General features: G+C 37.6%; 1 protein-coding gene across 1 annotated transcript; it reads right to left on the minus strand.

Moving 5' to 3' along the window:
- Positions 1-4,683: 4,683 nt before the first annotated feature.
- LOC107474239 (uncharacterized) lies at positions 4,684-5,718 on the minus strand. The gene has a single exon (XM_016093838.1). The coding sequence runs from the start codon at positions 5,716-5,718 to the stop codon at positions 4,684-4,686; it is 1,035 nt and encodes a 344-aa protein (XP_015949324.1).
- Between the last annotated feature and the right edge of the window lie 17,178 nt (positions 5,719-22,896).

The raw sequence follows: 22,896 nt of genomic DNA on the forward strand, positions 1-22,896 counted from the left end.
CTTATGTAAACTCTAGTAGCTAGTTTATTATAAATAGAACTCTTTACTATCATATTATCATCTTGGTTTTTGATCCTGGATTGTATTTTGATCCAGTGACCACTTCCGTTCTACTCTTGGCCGGGCGCATATCTCTTAGATTTCTCAACAGAATCTTCGTGGTATAAGCTAGATAGATGGCGGCATTCATGAGGATCCGGAAAGTCTAAACCTTGTCTGTGGTATTCCGAGTAGGATTCTGGGATTGAATGACTGTGACGAGCTTCAAACTCCTGAAGGCTGGGCGTGATGACAAACAACATCTCCATACGCCTATCTGAAATTTCCACTATTAATTTACATAAGTATCTCTATCCATTTTATTTTCTGTTTATTTTTATTAATCATATTTGATTTTCTAAATTCCATAATTTTATCCTCCTGACTGGGATTTACAAGATGACCATAGCTTGCTTCATACCAACAATCTCCGTGGGATCGACCCTTACTCACGTAAGGTATTACTTGGACGACCCAGTGCACTTGCTGGTTAGTTGTGCGAAGTTGTGAACCATGGCATTGACACCAAGTTTTTGGAGCCATTACCTGGGAGTGTTGAAGTGAAAAGAATGAATCACAATTTCGTCCACCAATATCCCAGTACAAAAACACCACAAGCATATGTCCTAGGGTCCAAGCTATTGATGTCTAGCCTTATTATTTATTTCTTTGCCAATTTTTGGCTTTTCTCTTTCATTTTTTCTTCTTGTTTTGCTTCATTCTCAAGGGAATTTCATTAATTGACAAATTTTATAGCAGCAAACTAACTCACGCTTCAAAGAATCATGTTATTATGCAGCTTTTTGTTTTATGAGCTAAAAATTGAATCAAACAAGTACCACCACTGACTTTCATTCCAACTTCTACAACATTGGACATTCACTTTCTATTTCAAACATTTTTCTTTTATTTATGTAGAAAGGAAACAAAACATAATTCAAGCTAATGATGAATGACAAAAATTATGCAGATCCAAGCATTTCTTAGCAAACATGTTCACCTAATTGAACACTTTATCAAGACATATAGGAATCTCTAAATTAAAACACTTTACAGCAGCAAGGATTAAGTATTCAATACAACCTGTTGGGAGTGTCTCTCATCTTTTCTTCTGTTGTATCCCTTGGATGATGATGCAGCTCTCTTTTTAAGTGTTTCCCTGCATAATCCTTAGAAGTTGCTTGCTTCTCAAGCCCTTAAGCAATTGGTTAGTATGCATGACTTGAGTGTGGCTTTTGAATGTTTTTGATGCAACAAGTTAACCATTTGTGAATCCTTTTGCCTTAGCTAAAGGTTATAAAGCTAAAGCTAGAAAACATTGGTTAAATAGTTTATCTGATTGCTTGGAGCTAGTAACCATTTATACAGAAAGTGATAATGTGTTTTTTAATTGAGATTTTTTTTGGTGGAACACCAAACTTAGCATCCTTCGTTCTCCCTTAAATTATTTTGGTGTGCAACACCAAACTTATCTTCTTGCAATACAGATAAAACTAATTAACCTTTTTCTTGAAATAGTTGAAAAAGGAAACTACCTCAGGTTGGGTTGCCTCCCAACAAGCGCTACTTTATTGTCACTAGCTTAACATTTTTCATTCTTGCTTAATTCAGATTCTGAACCTCCTTTTCTTTGTTCCATTGGCCTCCCAAGTAATGCTTTGCCCTGTGACCATTTGCTGTGAAATAACTCTTTGTTACTTTATCTAGCAATTCAAGGCTTCCATAGGGAAAAACCTTTGTCACCAAGTATGGACCAGTCCATTTGGATTTGAGCTTGCCAGGGAAAACCTTAAGCCTGGAGTTATATAAGAGTACTTGCTGTCCTGGTTTGAACTCCTTCTTTGAGATCTTTTTATCATGCCACCTCTTAGCTTTTTCCTTGTATATCTTAGCACTTTCATAAGCTTCTAGCCTAAACTCATCCAACTCATTTAGTTGTAGTAGCCTCTTCTCCCCTGCTGCTTGAGAATCAAGGTTGAGGAGTTTAGTGGCCCAAAAAGCTTTATGTTCAAGCTCTACAGGGAGGTAACAAGATTTTCCGTATAACAACTGAAAAGGGGACTTTCCAATAGGAGTTTTGAATGCTGTCCTGTATGCGCAAAGTGCATCTTCTAGTTTTCTGGCCCAATCTTTCCTCGTTACTCCCACAGTCTTTTCTAAAATCCTCTTCAACTCCCTATTTGCAAGCTCTGCTTGACCGTTGGCCTGTGGGTGATATGGTGTGGCTACTTTATGCATCATCCCATATTTGTGGAGTAGTTTCTCTATCTGTTTGTTGCAAAAATGGCTGCCACCGTCACTAACCAAACCCTTAGGTACTCCATACCTAGTGAATATGTGCTTCTTTAGGAATTGAAGGTGTGCATCACACGTGGTTGTGGCTATAGCTTCCACCCACTTTGAGACATATTCCACTGCTACAACTATGTATTTGAAAGAATATGAAGGAGAAAAAGGACCCATGAAATCAATGCCCCATAAATCAAAGAGTTCTACCTCTAGGATATAGTTTTGAGGCATCTCACTTCTTTTTGTTAATCCCCCACCCCTTTGGCACTCATTGCACTGATGAACAAACTCTCTAGCATCCTTAAATATGGTTGCCAATAAATCCACTTTGAAGTATCTTGGCTGCTATTCTTTCTGGCCCAAAATGTCCACGATAAGTTGAACCATGACAGTGCCACAACATGCTTCTCATCTCACCTTCAGGAACACATTTCCTTATCATTCCATCTGAACATCTTCTGAATAAGAATGGTTCATCCCATAGGAATTTCTTTGCATTATTAAGTAGCTTTTCACTTGTTGCTTGGTGAATTCCTTAGGAATCTTTCTTCTAACCTTATAGTTTGCAATGTCTGCAAACTAAGGGGTTTGTTGAATCTGTTAGAGGTGTTCATCTACAAAGCTTTCATTCACTGGATGTGAGGCTTCTTGAATTATTTCTTGTGGCAGTCTCGATAGATGATCAACAACTTGGTTTCACTACCCTTCTTGTCCTTTATTTCAATGTCAAACTCTTGTAGAAGCAATATCCATCTGACAAGTATTAGTTTAGTATCCTGTTTTGACATCAAATACTTAAGGACAACATGGTCAGTATAAACTACAATTTTGGATCCAATCAAGTATGATCTAAACTTATCAAATGCATAAACCACAACCAATAATTCCTTTTCTGTTGTGGTATAATTTTTTTGAGCTTCATTTAATACTTTGCTTGCATAATAGATGACATGATACAAGTTCCCTTTCCTTTGTCCCAACACAGTACCAATTGCAATGTCACTTGCATCACACATGAGTTCAAAGGGTAATACCCAATCTGGGGGTGTGATGATTGGTGCAGTGGTGAGTCTAGTTTTTAAAGTGTCAAAGTCATGCTGACAGCTTTCATAAAAAATGAAAGGATTATCAACCATCAACAAATTGCTTAATGGTTTGGCTATTTTTGAAAAATCCTTGATAAATCTTCTATAAAATCCAGCATGTCCTAAGAAACTTCTAACAGCTTTCACATTAGTTGGTGGAGGGAGTTTCTCTATGATTTCTACCTTTGCCTTGTCAACCTCTATCCCTTTTCTTGAAACTTTGTGACCAAGAACAATCCCTTCAGGTACCATAAAATGGCATTTCTCCCAATTTAAAACCAAATTGGTTTCTTGGCACCATTTCAAGACAAGGGTAAGATGATGCAAGCAAGCACTAAAAGTGTCACCAAAAACAGAGAAATCATCCATGAAAACTTCAATAAATTTTTCTACCATATCTGAGAAGATTGATAGCATGCATCTTTGAAATATTGTTGGAGTATTACACAATCCAAATGGCATTCTTCTGTATGCAAAATCTCCAAAGGGACAGGTGAAAGATGTCTTCTCTTGATCCATGGGGTCAACCACTATTTGATTATAACTAAAATACCCATCAAGGAAGCAGTAATATGCATGGCCAGCTAGCCTCTCAAGCATTTGGTCAATGAAAGGGAGAGGAAGTCATCTTTGCGTGTGGCATCATTCAGCCTCCTATAGTCAATACACATCCTCCATCCTGTCACATTTCTTGTGGGAATGAGTTCATTCTTCTCATTAACAACAACTGTCATCCCACCTTTCTTTGGTGCCACTTGAACTGGGCTTATCCATGAGCTGTCAGAGATAGGATAGATAATCCCTGCATTCTATAACTTCATTACTTCCTTCTGGACAACTTCCTTCATTGTGGGATTTAGCCTCCTTTGATGTTGAACCACTGGGTTGCAATTGTCTTCCAAAAGGATCTTATGCATGCAAACTGCAGGGCTAATACCCTTCAAGTCATCAATGGTCAATCCTAATGCATCTTTGTGAGCCTTTAGTACATTAAGGAGCTTTCCTTCTTCTTCTTCAATCAGGGAAGAGTTGATGATCACTGGAAAGCTATCTGCTGTGCCAAGGAATGCATATTTGAGATGAATAGGGAGAGGCTTCAATTCTTGATTTAGCACTTCTTCCTTCTTGTCTTGTTTAACCTTTTTCTCAATGGAAATTTTAGCTACTTGTGCTTCTATTGTCTCCTGATCTTCTTCCCCTTCTTCTTTTTGTTGCTCATGATGATTGGCTTCCAACATTTCTTCCACCAAACTTTCAATCATATCTATTCTCATGTAATCTTCTTGCTCAGGGGGTGTTGCATTACTTTGAAAACATTGATGACCATTTGCTCATTGTGCACTCTGAAGATCATTTCTCCTTTCTCCACATCAATAATAGCTCTTGCTATGGCTAAAAACGGTCTTCCCAAAATGATTGATTTGTTTCCTTCCCCTTCTGTGTCTAAAATCACAAAGTCTGCAGGGAAGATAAACTCTCCAACCTTCACTAATAGATTTTCCACAATGCCATTGGGTGTCTTGATTGATCTATCGGCCATTACCAATGACATCCTGGTAGGTTTGAGTTCTTTTATGGCAAGCTTTCTCATCATTGATAGGGGCATCAAATTGATACTAGCACTAAGATCACAGAGAGCTTTGTCTAATGTCATCTTACCTATGGTACATGAAACTACAAAACTCCTTGGATCTTTAAGCTTTGGTGGAATACCACTTTGAATCACAGCACTACATTCTTCAATGAGAAGCACTGTTTCCTTCTCATGCCAACTTCTCTTTTTATTGATAAGATCCTTCAAGAATTTTTCATATAGAGGCATTTTCTCTAATGCTTTAGCCAGGGGGATATTAATCTCCAACTTCTTGAAGACTTCAAGGAACTTGGGAAAGTTTTGATTCTTGGCTTTCTTGTTGAACCTTTGAGGGTATGGCAAGGGAGGTGTAAAAGTCTTCTTTACTTGCTTTTGTCCTTGAGATGATTCTTCCATTATTTGCTTCCCTTTCCTTGAGATTTGTGGCTGCTTCTCTCTCTTTTCAGGCTTCTCTTGATCATCCTTGTTGAGTGTAGCATCATTCTTGCAGCTGGCTTTATCATTCTCAGTTGGCTTCTTGTCATTTACCAAGGTTTTTCCACTTCTTAGCTGTATAGCTTTGCATTCTTTTTTAGGATTTGGAATGGTGTCACTTGGGAGTGAGCTTGTTGGGCTTTCGATCACAGCTTGCTTGGAAAGCTGCCCAATCTGCCTTTCTATATTTCTTATGGAAGCTTCATTGTTCTTGTTTGTAAGTTCTTGATGTTTCATTATTTTTTCCATCAATATCTCCAAGTTGCAGATTCTCTGAAAGTCTTGTGGGATTTATGGTTGGTTGTGAACTGTTGAGGGTGGATGATAGTTGTTGTGGTTGGTGGCTGGGTTATTGGATGGATAATGGTTGGAATTGGGGTAATTGTTTTGGGGTTTTCTATATGGATTTTGGTTATTGTTCTGCTGGTTGTTTCTTGAGTTGTTTTAGTTTGAATGTCTTTACCATGGCCGCTGATTTTGATTGTGGTTATCTCCCCATCTAAGTTTAGGGTGGTTCTTCTAGTATGGATTGTAAGTGTCACCATAAACTTCACTTGGTCGTGAGCCTTGGTTATGCACATATTGAATTTGTTCCTGCTGCTGATCTTCTTGGTTTTCTTCATTCTGCCCCCATGTGGTTGATGGTTGGTTTGTATTCACTGTTGCAACTTGGAGGCTATTGAAGAACGGAAGATTGATGGTTTAGAAGTTATAATAAATTCTCATTGCAAGTATAGTTTCTAAACCAAACAATCAATCTTTCTTACAAAAGTTTTGGTTGTCACAATTAACAAACCCCTTTGGAATTGATAACCGAAGTATTTAAACCTCGGGTCGTCTTCTCAAGGAATTGCAGGGAAGTATGATTTATTATTGGTTATGCAAAGGTATATTTTGGGGTTTTGAAAAGGTTTGAACAAATAATTTAATTGACAAGAAAAATAAATTAATAATTAGAAAATCTCTTGGCAAGGTATGAAAATTAGAAGTCCTATCCTAGTTATCCTTATCAATGGTGATGAGAATTATATTTATGCTACCACTAAGTCAACCTCTAACTATGAAGGTCAGTTAAGTGGACAAATTAATTTAACACCTAAAGTCTTAGTCAACTCCTCAAGGAAAGACTAGATTTATAGGAATCTAAATTAATCAGCAAAGATAATAATTATCACTCACGATGAGTTTGACAACTCAAGAGTTACTAATTAATCAACCAAAGCCAAAAGGAAAAATCTAAATTATTTATATAAATAAAAGAAAGCAATCATGAGTCTGAAATACCTCAAATTGTATTAAGAAAATCATAACATGAATGTCATTAAAAAAATAAAAGAGAAAATAAATAGAAGAACATTGAACCTGAGATGAAGAAGAAATATTCCTAATCCTAATAAAAATCCTAATCCTAATCCTAAGAGAGAGGAGAGAACCTCTCTCTAAAAACTACATCTAAAATTATGAAAAGTGAATTATGATCTGATCTGAAGTGATGTCTTGAGTCTCTGCATGTTCTCTGACTTTAATCTGTGTTTCTGGGCCGAAAACTGGGTTGAAATGCGGCCTAGAATCTGTGCCAGCGACTTCTGTAATTCTGCAGATCGCGCATGTCACGCGGCCGCGTCGTCCATGCGTTCGCGTCACTCAGCGTTTCTCGTACCACGCATGCGTGTCGTCCACTCATTCGCGTCGTTTGTGCAGCTTTCAATCTTCGCGGTTGCGTTAGGCACGCGAGCGCGTCACTGTGATTTCTTCCATTTCGTGCGGACGTGCGAGCCATGCGACCGCGTGACTTCTCACTGGTCATCTCCTTAATTCCTTGTGTTCCTTCCATTTTTGCACGTTTCCTCTTCATTCTCTAAGCCATTCCTTCCCTATGAAGCCTGAAACACTTAACACACAAATCAAGGCATCAAATGGTAATAAGAGAGGATTGAGATTAGCTAAATTAAGACCAAAGAAGCATGTTTTCAATCATAGAACTAAACTAGGAAGGAATCGTAAAATCATGCAAATCATATGAATAAGTGGGTAAAGAGTTGATAAAAATAACTCAATTGAGTACAAGATAAACCATAAAATAGTGGTTTATCAACCTCTTCACACTTAAACATTAGCATGTTCTCATGCTAAGCTCAAGAGAAGCTATAAAGGGGTGAAGAGAAATGATAGAGAGTATGCAATGCAACCTATCTATATGAATGCAAGTACATGCAAAATGTTTCTACCTACTTGGTTAAAAGTAAATAAGTTCTCCAAGACAAATATGAACCAAATTCCACTAATTCAAATTATACAATGAAAGACAAGTAAACTTGTAAGAAGATAGCTCATGAGAGCAGGGAACATAGAATCAAGTATTGAACCCTCACTGGTAGTGTATATCACTATAGTCTCTCAAGTGTATAGGGTAATTCACTCTACTTTTCTCTAATAATGTTTTCTAAACTTTGTTTTTCATCTAACCAATCAACAAATATTTAATGTACCAATACACATATCATGAGGTCTTTTCAAGGTTGTAATGGGGCCAAGGCAAGGGTGAGGATGTATATATAAGGCTAAGTGAGCTAACAAAGTGAATCTTTGAGTAACCTGGGCTATCACCTAACTTACATACATTCTATATATGCCTATCTACCCATAATTTCCACTTTTGTATCACATACTCATGTATCAACTTTTCTTTTAATTTGTGTCACATATGCATTGATCTTTTATTAACTTAATATTGGGGTAATTTTGTCCCCTTATTTATTTATTTATATTATATATTTTTTTCTTTTTCTCTTTTTTTTCTTTTTTTTCTTTTTTTATAGAGACATAAAAACTAAAATAACATATCAATGCATATGGAATTTTTAATTTTCTGTTTTACATGAGTAGATACCCAAATTTCCCAATATTCAGAATTTGAAACATGATACATTCCCTTATTAACCCATGTTCGCACAGTTTCCCCACACTTAGTTTATGCACAACCTCTATCTTAAGCTAACCAAAGACTGGCATCAGTGAGCAAAAACAAGTAATGGCCTCAATCATATGCAAGCATGTAAATACACTAAATATTGGACATATAGATTGGAACAAAATCTAGATTGCAGTTATAGAGAAGGAAACACACAAGAATAAAAATTTATGGTTAAATAATGTAACCATATAAATAAGCTCAAAATCTCGCAGGTTATGTGTTCTTTTGGCTCAAAGACCATGTTCCAAATACAACTTCAAACAAATTTAACACATGAAAAATTTTAGTTTTTAATTTAAATTAGTGAAAATTTTCAAAAATAGTGTCTTAAAAAGAAACTTATTATTTTTCAACTAAGTAGTACTTAAATGCAAACAATCAACTACACATGCAATCTATTATGGAATGCAACAATGAAAAGAAAATAGAATATTGGTGTTGAGAAGAGAATAACTAACCCGTGGAGATCAATATCGACCTTCCCACACTTAAATATTGCACCGTCCTCGGTGCATGCTAAGATGTACAAGTGGACGGGCTGCTTCAACTGATGCTTATCTCCAAGGATTGTGCAGATGGACTTGTTCATCTCCCTGTTAAGAAGCTTTTTCTCTCTCTTCGTGGTGGCCATCCTGAAATAAGAGAAAAAGGAAGGAAAGTAACCCAAAAATAAAGATAAGAACATAAATAAAATATGGGTGTTAATGCCAAATAATAAAGATCTCAATTACATGGTAGCTACAACATGCAAGTGAGAAAATAGTCAAAGCAAATGGCATATCAATAGTGCAAAAAGTTGTAACAATGGGGAAGAGATTGTGGGTAATGCAAGATAGTGTAAGTGCATATCAACGCAAAAGGAATATCAGTATTATAAAAATTAGCATTGACTTATGAATAATAATACCCAATCAGAATAAAACAAGTCATGAAGCACCAGAATAATTCAAGAAAAGATGCAATAGTTGAAGAAGAGAATTGTAACACCAATGGAAAAGAAAAAGAAAGTAAGAAAGGAGGAAGAAAGAAAGAAGAAGGAAAGAAAAGATTTAGATACGGGAAAGAAAAGATAAGATATTTGGCTGCTCTGGATAAGTTGTACGCTGCTTGTGACGCGGACGCGTGAGTGACGCGTTCGCGTAGATAGCGCTTCTATGAAATGACGCGGACGCGTCACCCACGCGGTCGCGTGGATCGATTTGTGCCATTAGCGTGAGGGCAGCCTCGTGATCGCGCAACTCTCTGTTTGAAATTCATATTGCCAAATCTTTGGGTGACGCGATCGCGTGGTTGACGCGATTGCGTGGAAGGCCTGAATTTGAAAACGGTGTGGACGCGTGGGGCACGCGTTCGCGTGGAAGGGCTTGTGCTTCTAGCACGAGTCCAGCCCAATTCCAGCTCAACTTTTGGCCATACACCCTTTTTACGTTGATTTTGAGGCACGCGAAAGCGTGGGTGACGCGGACGCGTGGGAGGCATTTTTCCCACATGACGCAGACGCGTCAGCGACGCGGTTGCATGGAGTAATTTGTGCCAAAGGCACGCCTCCAGCCACACTCTCGCGTCACTCTCTGGTCAATTTATTTTCTTCCCGACGCACCTATGACGCGGACGCGTCGGCGATGCTGTCGCGTCGCGTGTGATTTTTTTGATGCATTATACAGAATGCAATGAATGTTATGCAAAATTCCAGGTTCAATCAAAACTCAAAAATAGAATAAAATTTAAACTGAAAAAGGAATGATCATACCATGGTGGGTTGTCTCCCACCTAGCATTTTTAGTTAAAGTCCTTAAGTTGGACATTCTGGTGAGCTCCTTATTATGGTGGCTTGTGCTTGTATTCATCCAAGAATCTCCACCAATGTTTGGAATTTCCACAACCTCCGGGATCCCAAACTAGGCGCAGAGAGCCTTCAAGCAAGCTAAAGCAAGTGACAAGGCCCCAAGAGTATTGATTTCTAGATTGAATTCCGGGGTCCCAAACCTTGCTTTTGCACCCGTCTTTTTGTTGAGCAATATTGTTCCATCCGGGTAGCAAGCAGTCTGAATTCTCACTGAAGCAGCCAAATAACTTCCTAGACCCTTTCAGTTGAGCTCTACACCAACCTTTGTTTTTAAACTCAAAGCTTCCAACCAGAATGAATCCTGCAGGACAATTCTTGCCACTGACCATCTTCCCCTTACTCTTGATGCCACAAAGAGCTCTAAATTGACCATCCGTCTCCAGTAGCCCATATTCAAGTGGAATTAGAAAGCTAATGGATATGAATTTTACCCACTTGAATGTTGTGAAGGATGATGGCAACTTAAGGGGAGGGGATTCTAATGAACTTGCATGCTCCACTCCCATGTGCTCTTCTTTAACATCTTCCACCTCTTTGCAAGCTTCTTCAATTTCAACCTCTTCCTCTTGGTAGCTTTCTTCTGATTCAATTTCTTCTTCATTATTCACCAAGGGCATGGGAGGTTGTGCTTCTTCTTCTTTAATCTCTATGTCAAGTCCAATGGGAGAGGATTCAAATGTAGATAAGAATTCATTAATGATTGAATCCATCTCTTGATCGTCCTCTTCAAAGTCTTCAACCATGGTATGCCTTGGAGGTTGTACACCCTCCCCAACATCAACGTTAAACACCTTGGAAGGAGGCTTTATGAATGGACCTTCCAATGGAGGCTCAGCATCTCCTAAGTCTTCGACCACTTCTTCTTCTTCAATAATTCTAGCTTCCTCCACTTGTTCCAGTACAAAGTAATGCTCCTTACTGTCCACTGGAGTTTCTAGTGTTTCCTTCATGCTACGTTCTTTATTAGATTCTCCACATGAGGCCATGGGGGTTCCTTGAGTGTCTGAATGTCTGGAAGGTAATTGATTTATTGCTTGCTCCAGTTGATGAAGGGTTGCATAAAATTGATCTACTGTTTCCTTGAGGCGAGCCTGTGAGTCTTGGGTCGATTGATATGGACATGGTGCATATGGAGGTGGTGGTCCTTGGGATTAACTAGGTTGGAATTAGGGTGGTTCTATATATGGATCATATGGTGGTTGGTGTGGTGGATAAGGGTTAGGGTCATCTGGAGGTGAATGGTGGAAAGGGGCTTGTGAGTGTGGTGGTCCAAAGCTATGTTGAGGAGGTGGTTCATTGGCATATGATGGGGCTTGTTGGTAACTACAAGGGGGTCCACCATACCTATCATCTTGGTATGCATTATAGAATGGTCTTCGTCCATGATATCTTGGAAGATGTTATCGCCTAAAGGGTTGATCAGCTCCTCTTGGTTCCGTCCATCTTTGATTGCTTTGACCTTGATGCATATTCCTGTTATAGCTTCTTCTTCCTGCAACATAGTTGTAACCAGACTCATAGCCAAAGGGGTGGGAGTTCATAGTAGTAGGAGAAAATAAAAACAAAAACTAACAAAAAGAAAATATTTTGAAAAAGATATGGTTTTTGAAAAAAAAAAAAGATAAGATTTTAAAAAACATATGACTTTTTGAAATAAGATAAGATAAGATTTTGAAAAAGATATGATTTTTTTTTGAAAAAAAGATTTGAATTTTGAAAAATAAGATAAGATAAGATAAAAAAATTTAAAATAAAAATCTGAATATTTTTTTTGAAAAATATTTACAATAACCAATAATAAGGCACACGTTTGCAATTCCCTGGCAACAGCGCCGTTTTGAAGAACGGAAGATTGATGGTTTAGAAGTTATAATAAATTCTCGTTGCAAGTATAGTTTCTAAACCAAGCAATCAACCTTTCTTACAAAAGTTTTGGTTGTCACAATTAACAAACCCCTTTGGAATTGATAACCGAAGTATTTAAACCTCGGGTCGTCTTCTCAAGGAATTGCAGGGAAGTATGATTTATTATTGGTTATGCAAAGGTATATTTTGGGTTTTTGAAAAGGTTTGAACAAATAATTTAATTGACAAGAAAAATAAATTAATAATTAGAAAATCTCTTGACAAGGTATGAAAACTGGAAGTCCTATCCTAGTTATCCTTATCAATGGTGACGAGAATTATATTTATGCTACCACTAAGTCAACCTCTAACTATGAAGGTCAGTTAAGTGGACAAATTAATTTAACAACTAAAGTCCTAGTCAACTCCTCAAGGAAAGACTAGATTTATAGGAATCTAAATTAATCTGTGATGAGCGGATAATTTATACGCTTTTTGGCATTGTTTTTAGGTAGTTTTTAGTAGGATCTAGCTACTTTTAGGGATGTTTTCATTAGTTTTTATGTAAAATTCACATTTCTGGACTTTACTATGAGTTTGTGTATTTTTCTATGATTTCAGGTATTTTCTGGCTGAAATTGAGGGATCTGAGCAAAACTCTGATAAGGAGGCTGACAAAGGACTGCTGATGCTATTGGATTCTGACCTCTCTGCACTCGAAATGAATTTTCTGGAGCTACAGAACTCTAAATGGCACGCTCTTAAAAGAGTTGAAAAGTAGACATCCAGAGCTTTCTAGAAATATATAATAGTCTATACTTTATTCGAGATTAGATGACGTAAACTGGCATTCAATGCCAGTTCTATGCTGCATTCTGGAGTCAAACGCCAGAAACACGGCATAAACCTGAGTTAAACGCCAAAAACATGTTACAACTTGGCGTTTAACTCCAAGAGAAGCCTCTGCAGGTGTAAAGCTCAAGCTCAGCCTAAGCACACACCAAGTGGGCCCCGAAAGTGGATTTCTGCATCAATTACTTATCTCTGTAACCCTAGTAGCTAGTTTTAGTATAAATAGAACTTTTTACTATTGTACTAGTGTCTTTGACAGTATAGTCTCTTGACCATTTGGTCTTTTGATCATTCATAAGGGCTGGCCATTCGGCCATACCTGGACCTTCATCACTTATGTATTTTCAACGGTGGAGTTTCTACACACCATAGATTAAGGGTGTGGAGCTCTGCTGTACCTCAAGTTTCAATGCAATTACTACTATTTTCTACTCAATTCAGCTTATTCTTGTTCTAAGATATCTGTTGCACTTCAACCTGATGGATGTGATGATTTGTGACACTCATCATTATCCATCCTTATGAACGCGTGATTGACAACCACTTCCGTTCTACCTTAGGACGAGCGCATATCTCTTGGATTCCTTGATCAGAATCTTCGTGGTATAAGCTAAAATTATTGGTGGTCATTACTGAGAATCCGGAAAGTCTAAACCTTGTCTGTGGTATTTCCAATAGGATTCAGGGATTGAATGACTGTGACGAGCTTCAAACTCGCGATTGTTGGGCGTGATGACAAACGCAAAAGAATCAATGGATTCTATTCCGACATGATCGAGAACCGACAGATGATTATCCATGCTTTGACAAGAGCATTTGGACCTTTTTCACTGAGAGGATGGGAAGTAGCCATTGACAACGATGATGTCCTACATACAGCTTTCCATGGAAAGGAGTATGAAGGATTGAAAGTAAGAAAGCAATATGTTGCAGAGATTCAACAAGGACGATATCTCCATACACTTATCTGAAATTCCCACCAATGATTTACATAAGTATTTCTATCTTTATTTTATGTTTTATTTATTATTATTTTCGAAAACTCCATAATTATTTGAATAAGCCTAACTGAGATCTACAAGATGACCATAGCTTGCTTCATACCAACAATCTCCGTGGGATCGACCCTTACTCACGTAAGGTTTATTACTTGGACGACCCAGTGCACTTGCTGATTAGTTGTGCAAAGTTGTGACAAAGTGTGATTCACGTTAGAGAGTGCTACCAAGTCTTTGGCACCATTGTTGATGATCACAATTTCGTGCACCAATCAGCAAAGATAATAATTATCACTCACGATGAGTTTGACAACTCAAGAGTTACCAATTAATCAACCAAAGCCAAAAGGAATAAATCTAAATTATTTATATAAATAAAAGAAAGCAATCATGAGTCTGAAATACCTCAATTTGTATTATGAAAATCATAACATGAATGTCATTAAATAAATAAAAGAGAAAATAAATAGAAGAACATTGAACCTGAGATGAAGAAGAAATATTCCTAATCCTAATAAAAATCCTAATCCTAATCCTAAGAGAGAGAAGAGAACCTCTCTCTCTAAAAACTAAATCTAAAATTATGAAAAGTGAATTATAATCTGATCTGAAGTGATGTCTTGAGTCTCTGCATGTTTCCTGACTTTAATCTGTGTTTTTGGGCCGAAAACTGGGTTAAAATGCGGCCCATAATCTATGCCAGCGACTTCTGTAATTCTGCAGATCGCGCACGTCACGCTGCTGTGTCGTCCACGCGTTCGCGTCACTCAGCGTTTCTCGTACCACGCGTGCGCATCGTCCACGCATTCGCATCGTTCGTGCAGCTTCCATTCTGCGCGGTTGCATTAGGCACGCGAGCGCGTCACTGTGATTTCTTCCATTTCGCTCCCATGCCTCACATAATGACTCTCCATCCGTCTAAGTGAATGTTTGGACCTCTATTTTGAGTCTGATGATCCTTTGGGGAGGATAGAACTTGGCTAGGAATTTGCTCACTAGATCTTCCCAATTGTTGAAGCTCTCTCCTGGAAATGTCTCCAACCATTGAGTAGCTTTGTCTCTGAGGGAAAATGGAAATAGCAACAGCTTGTAAATATTAGGATGCACACCATTAGTTTTGACAGTATCACAAATCCTCAGAAAAGTGGATAAGTGTTGGTTTGGATCTTCAAGTGGCTCTCCTCCATAGGAACAATTGTTTTGTACCAAAGTGATGAGTTATGGCTTCAATTCAAAGTTATTTGCATTGACATTTGGGGTAAGGATGCTACTCCCACAATGCCTAGGATTAGCAAATGTATATGAAGCCAAGACTATCCTCTGTGGTTGATCATTGTTGTTGGCCACTCCTACTGGTGGATTTGTTGGATTCTCCTCCATTTCTTGATATTCTTCTTCAGAAGTTTCTCCTCCAATGACTCCCTTTCCTCTGGCTTCCTTTCTCAGTCTTCTAAGAGTTCTTTTGTCATGATCACCAGAGGTAGAGACCTCTCTCCTTGCTTCTTTCATAGAACCACAACAACAAGAAACACAAGAGCACTCTGTAGCTTGAGTGTAGTGAGAGTTAGTAGAGACAAAGTCTCAAATAGTTAGTATGCTGGTTAAAAAAATAAAGGAAATGAACAAAAATAAAGAAAAAGTGTTTAATCTAGACCCCCACCTTACTTAATCATTGTCAATCTGATCAATCCCTGGCAACGGCGCCAAAAACTTGATGTGTGAAAAAGATCCAACACAAAACTCACCAGCAAGTGTACCAAGTCGCATCAAGTAGTAATTACTCACATGAGTGAGATCGATCCCATAGGGATTGAAGGATTGAGCAATTTTAGTTAGGTGGTTGATTTAGTTAAGCAAACAAGTGATGATTTGAGTGAATTGTGATAAACAGAAGCTAAATTACATGAAAGTAAAGAGGAGAGGGGAAATTGATAGTAAATTAAAGTGCAGAAGAATTAAAGAGTTGAAGCTTAAAGTGGAAGTAATATAATTGAATGAAACTTAGATTGCAAGAAATGTAAATGGCTGAAGCTTAAAGTGCAAGAAATGTAAAATTGCATGAAGAGTAAAAGGAATTTCGGGAGCTGGGATGCAAAATTAAATAAGAGAACTCAAAGTGCAGTCAATCAGAGAAAATCAAATGAAGTAAGTTGCAATAGTCTCAAATAGAAAAGTAAAATTGCTTGAAGAAGCAAAACAAAAATGAAACTCAGCTTAATTGCAAGATGAAGTTGAAGATTTCAGGGGATCAAAGAGACTAGAAAACTAGTCTAGATCTCGATTCCTTCCTTGATCCAACAGAGAATAATTTACAGAAGGAAAGAAAGATGAAAACAGTAAATAAAAACTCAGATTCAATTCTTGGAACAATTGAGAAGAGAGGTAAAAGATGATTCTCAAACTTAGAATCAATGAAGCTCTTCAATCTCAATTCGAATCCCAAGAACAGATAGAAAAAGTAGCATAAGAAATGAAAATGAAGACAGATAACTAAATCCAGTTCCCAATCCTTAGAATTATGCAAAAAACGAAGATGAATTGCAGATCAAAGATTGAAACAGAATTCCTTCAATCTCAATCCAGAATTCAAACACAGAAAACAAGAAACGTAGAAGTAAGAATAAGGAAGAAGAGAACTTAGCTCTAAATCCCAATTCCCAATTCCCAAAATAAGACTAAAAATGAAAGAAAATTTGCAACTCAAAGTAAAAAAAAGTCCTATACAAATCAAACTAACTCCTATTTATACACTTCCTATTTTTAGATTTTCAGAATTTGGAGTGGGCCTTTCAATTTAGTGAAGAATTGAATTTAAATGGAATTTTAATTGAATTTGGACCATGGGTGCTGCTCCCAATAGAGTTCTCGGTTAACTAATTGAGCGCAGTGCTACCCATTGCCTTTGGCCTTCACTTTTGTTGCACACCAAGCCTTCTTTAGCACAGCTCCATAGCGCTCGGTTAAGAAAGAGAGCGCAGCGCCTTTTGCTTGCTAATAAGGTCCCCAGCTTCGAGCCTTGAGGGAAGCATTTGTGGAGCCATTTCTTTTTGAAACAATGAAAGGTAGCGCTCAGTTAAGTAAGGGAGCGCAGCATCCCTTTGTTTTTGGTGGAGCTCCCTTGTTCGAATCCCAGTGAATGCATTTTGCCCAATTTCCTTGTGAATTAAGTGTAGCGCTCCTTCCTAGCCATCATGGGTTCGAAACTTGGCTAGCTCCTTTTGCCAATTTCTTTCATGAAGCAATGCAAAGTAGCTTCCTTTGGTTCCTCATGTGCTTGGTTCGATACTTGGAGGTTTCATTGGCAAATATTGCACCTTGCATTTCTTTTGGTGGAAGCCCGATAAAGTTAACAAAGTTAACCGAGCGCTATGCTTTTTTCCTTGTTCCTTTGAGCGCTCAATTAACTCTTTCAACGCAGCATCCTTGCCCTTTGTGTACTTGGCTTTGTTTGCCCATCTTTAGCGCTCAATTAAAGAGCGCTATGCTCAATAAGAGAGCGCTGCTCCCTTGCTTTCTTGATGCGCCATGCTTTTTCCTTCCTTAGGCCACATTTTCCTTGTTTCTTTCTTTTCTTCACCTACAAGTAATCAAATCAACCAATCAAAGTATCACCAAATTCACAAGGTTTATAATTCATTCAAAAATAAATTAATTCTAGCTTAAACCTCATGATTTTGTGTCAAATAAAGGATAGTTCATTGATTCAACAAAACTATGCAAATCCACTCCAAATCACTTACTTATAATACAAGAAAGTGCATAAAACCTAATGAAACAAGTGAAAAATACTTGAAAAGCTAGCATAAGATGACTTGTCATCATAAGGTGACGCGCGCGTCACCCACGCGTACGCATGACAAGTGTCACGTGACCTCATTAAAGTAAATATGTTGGGGGCGATTTTTGAGCCATCTAGACCCAAGTCCAACTCATTTCTGATGCTACTAGAGGCCAAAATCAAGAAACAAAAAGGGGGAGAGAAAATTAGTATAGCTTAGGACCATATTGTAGGGTAGTTTTCTAGAGAGAGAAGCTCACTCTTCTCTCTAGAATTAGGATTTTATAGTTTAGTTGCATCTTAGATTTAGGTTTTATTTCTTGTTTTCAATTAGTTTTTCTTACAATTTCTTCTTCCTACATCTTTGTTCTCTTAGTTTACATTGTTAATTTCTCTTTTATGCCTCTTTTTAATTTATGGACACTCTTGTTAATTTTGATTTTCTTTAATACAATTTTATGCTTTATGTTCTTTTAATGCTTGTTTGAGTTATTTTTGTTATTTCTTTGCATTTGGTAGTAGCAGATTTTATTATTCTTGCCATTCTACTATGCTTTTCTTTTATACCTTCCAAGTATTTGACAAAAAGCTTGGTTGGGCTTTAGAGTAGAATTTGTGCATTCTTGGTTTCGAAAGAGAAATTAGGTGCTCTTGAGTCATTAATACACAAATTATGTTGGTGATCTAGAGTTGTTAGTTAATATTGTTTCCATTAACACTAATCTCTTGCTAATTTAATTAGTAAGTTGATTAGGACTTATGGATTGAGATTAACTAGTCTTGTTTGATTTTCTCCTGATGTTGGAGATAACGAAATAGGATTATCTCCTGATAATTATTGTGTTATGATTAATGACTAGGATAGAAAACCTGGATTCTCAATCCTTGCCATCAATGCCTCTTTTTAGTAATTGTTATCTTTAGTTGTTGATTTACTTTATTGTCATTTAAATTTCTTGTCATTTAATTTCTTGCCCCTTTCAATCATCAATCCACTTGATCTCATAACCAATAATTGAGCATTCGATTGTAATTCATAGGGAGAACGACCCGGGACTAATACTCTCGGTTATTTTTTTTTTGGTTTGCACTTGTGACAAACAAAATTAAACTTTGATTGAAGGTTGTTTGTCGGTTTGGAACTATACTTTCAACGAAGTGATTTCTTTTACTGAGAAGAAATTCTAAGCCGACGATATCCCTCTTTCAAGTTATTGGCGCCGTTGCCGGAGAATTACAATGTGTGGTTGTTATTGGTTATTCTATATATGTGAATATTGTGAATATGTTTGCCTTTTGCTTCTTTGTTAGTTGTTACTAGTTTTAGGAGTTTATTTTCATCATTTCTTGTTAGCTTTTGTTTTTATTTTCTCTTGTCACTATGAATTCTCACCCTTTTGGCTACAAGTTTGGTTCAAAATATGTTGTAGGGAATGGAAATGGGAATTTCAATGAGGATATGCATCAAGGATTTGGAGATCAAAGGTGGAAGGAGCCTTAATCATATGACCAATCTTCTTGGCAACAACCTCCTCCGGTTTCTTTTGGGTACAATCTAATATGCATATGACCCTTTCCCTCAACATAGCTTTCAACAACCTTACTCACAAGCCCCATACCACCATACACCTCCATATGATTCTAACCTATACCCACCATATAATTCTAACCCATACCCACCATACCAACAACCATATGAGCCATATTTAGAACCACCACCATTCCAACACCAATACTCCCAAGAGCCACCAATTCTATATACACCACCTCGAGACTCTCACTAATATGAACTATCTTCCAACTATGGCACTTCCCTCCCAAATAATGAATCCTCTTTCCCACCACCACTTTCAGTGAATGAAGCTTTCCAACTCTTCATGCAAGGACAAAAAGATCTCTATTCTCATATCACCTTCAAAAGCAAGAATAGGAGGATCAAAAGGAGCCAGAAAAGTTGGGAACCATGTTGGCTACGATGACTGAAGCGGTTAACCATATAGCTTCCTACTTAAACTCGTGCAATTAAGGAACCCCCATTGATGAATGCAGAGGATCAATCAAAGAGTGTAGGGAGGAGAAGAACTTGGAGCTTCAAGGAGAAGAAAATGAGTTGAAGCAAGAATTGTAACAAGAGGAGGAAGTTAAGATGATTGAACCGGAAGAAGTGGTTAAAAATTTAGGAGGTGTTGAATGCAAAGAGGAATCTTAAGTTGTAGAGCCTTCTTCCATGGAGTTTGAAATTGATGTTGAGGAGGCTAGTGCACAACCTCCAAGGCATAGTGCGATTGAAGAATTGGAAGAAATAGGGCAAGCAACTAACCCACCTATTTATGATGATTTTGCATCAACATATGATCCTTTTGAGCTTGATGAATCCTCCCCCATTGAATTTGAATTTTATGTTGAGGTAGATTTCATTCAACCCGCAAGATATTATTTGAGTGATGGGAAGATCTAGAAGACATGGGTGAGGAAGCATTTGAACTTGAGGAAACTTGGCAAGAGGTAGAGCTTGAAGCATCTTGTCAAGTGGTGAAAGCCCTTTAAAGAGGACAGACGGGAGTAGGAATTGCTTTATCAAGAACATTGGAAGCATCACCTCCCAAGTCACCATCATTCTTAACATTTGAGTGGGTAAAATTCTTGTCCTTAAGCTTTCTTATTCCACTTGAATATGGTTTTCTAGAAACGGATGGTCAATTTAGGATGCTTTGTGGGTTGAAGAGTATGAGAGAGATGATTAGTGGTTGGCATTGTAAACCAAGGTTCATTAAGGTTGAAGCTTCAAGATCTAAGTGTAAGGGTTAGTATAGTTCTCAATTGATTGGGTCTAGGAGGATGTCTTGGTGTTCAAATGAGAATTCTATGTGAATATCACCCGGATAGAATCATGATGATCAACTTGAAGACAGGTGTGAAAACAAGGTTTGGGATCTCGGATTACAAGATGTGGATCAATTTTGGGAGCTCCAATCTTGTGAAGGACTCCATCAAGGCTTGGTGCAATTAATTGAGAATCTTGGAGCATTTTGGAAGTCCAAGCATTGGTGAAAGTTCAAGGATAAGTTTAAGCATAAGCCTCCTTGATTAAAGCTCTCCATAAGTCTAACTTAAGGACAATAAATAAAAGTGTTAGGTGGGAGACACCCCACCATGGTAACATATTTTCACTTTTTTCTTTTGTATATATTGGTAAATAAATTTAATTTCATGTTTAATTTGGTTTGTTGAGTTTATTTGGTAGCCTAGTATGTTAAATAAGGTTTGATGGTGTTTTGGTTGCTGTTTGGATGCTTGGAATGCTTGGGTTGATGCTAGAACTTAAAAAAAAAAACAGAGCACAATCCCACACATATGCGTGGACCCAAGATTTTCAGCATGCCGGAATCGTGCGAGCACTGTGCTACTGCAAGCGGGAAAACAGAGAGTTGTGCGCGTAGGGTGCAAGAATTGTGCGTCTAGCACAAATTCCTCCCATGCGTACACGTCACCCTGTATTTTCCCATTACGCGCCTACACGTGATCGACGCGTACGCGTCGCATTCCAAACTTGCCAACCTACGCTTACGCGTGACCCACATGTACAGGTGGGAACCCATGTCTCACATATTTCTTTTCTTCTATTCTCTCCATTTATTTTCTTCTTTTCTCTCCCCCTCTCTTCTCTACTTTTCTTTCCTTCTCCAACCATCATCTACCACCACCATTTACCATCTAGCACCTCTTTTAGTTAGTTTTTTTCTAGTTAGTTTGTTTGTTAGTTATTTAGTTAGTTTAATTTTCTATTTAATTTTTGTTTTAGGTGTTAAGTGTTGGATTATTAATCTTGTTTGCTGATTATTGCTGCTGATTACTGATAGGATGTTATTTTAGCATCATTGTTGTTCATATTCATTCTTAGATTTCTTTATTGAGGCTACAATGTGTTACTTGGTTTTGGCTTTTTTATGCTCAACATTTTTACATGCCAAGTACTTGTGGATTGCCTTCGAAGCATTCTAAATATTTTGAATTACATGCTTTTGGCCAGTATGTGATTTAATTTTATTATCTATCACTAGGCAATTATATGAAGTTGATGTATTTTTTGTTAGGTGATGCTTGTTTATGATTGATCTTGATGAGCGGATAATTTATACGCATTTTGGGATTGTTTTTAGTATGTTTTAGTTAGTTTTTATTATATTTTTATTAGTTTTTAGTTAAAATTCACTTTTCTGGAATTTACTATGAGTTTTTGTGTTTTTCTGTGATTTCAGGTATTTTTTGGCTGAAATTGAGGGACCTGAGCAAAAATCTGATTCAGAGGCTGAAAATGACTGCAGATGCTGTTGGATTCTGACCTCCCCACACTCAAAGTAGATTTTATGGAGCTACAGAAACCTAATTAGCACGTTCTCAATTGCGTTGGAAAGTAGACATCCTGGGCTTTCCAGCAATGTATAATAGTTCATACTTTGCCCGAGATTGGATGGCCCAAATAGGCATTCCAAGTCAGCTCAAGAATTATGGCGTAAAACGCCGGAACTGGCACAAGAATGGAAGTTAAACGCCCAAACTGGCACAAAAGCTGGCGTTTAACTCCAAGAAGAGTCTCTACACGAAATGCTTCAATGCTCAGCCCAAGCACACACCAAGTGGGCTCGGAAGTGGATTTTTATGTCATTTACTCAATTCTGTAAACCCTAGCTACTAGTTCTCTATAAGTAGGACCTTTTGCTATTGTATTTACGTCTTTTGATCACTTGAATATTTTGATCATATTTTTATGATTGAACTCTCTTTGGGAGGCTGGCCATTCGGCCATGCCTAGACCTTGTTCTTATGTATTTTCAACAGTGGAGTTTCTACACACCATAGATTAAGGTGTGGAGCTCTGCTGTACCTCGAGTATTAATGCAATTACTATTGTTCTTCTATTCAATTCAGCTTATTCTTGTTCTAAGATATTCATTCGCACCCAAGAACATGATAAATTTGATGATTATGTGACGCTCATCATCATTCTCACTTATGAACGCGTGCCTGACAACCACTTCCGTTCTACAAGCAAACAAGGCTTGAATGTTTATCTCTTGGATTTCTTAATCGGAATCTTCGTGGTATAAGCTAGAATTGATGG

The sequence above is a fragment of the Arachis duranensis genome, chromosome 2, assembly GCF_000817695.3.
Source record: "Arachis duranensis cultivar V14167 chromosome 2, aradu.V14167.gnm2.J7QH, whole genome shotgun sequence".
Classification (NCBI taxonomy): Eukaryota; Viridiplantae; Streptophyta; class Magnoliopsida; order Fabales; family Fabaceae; genus Arachis; species Arachis duranensis.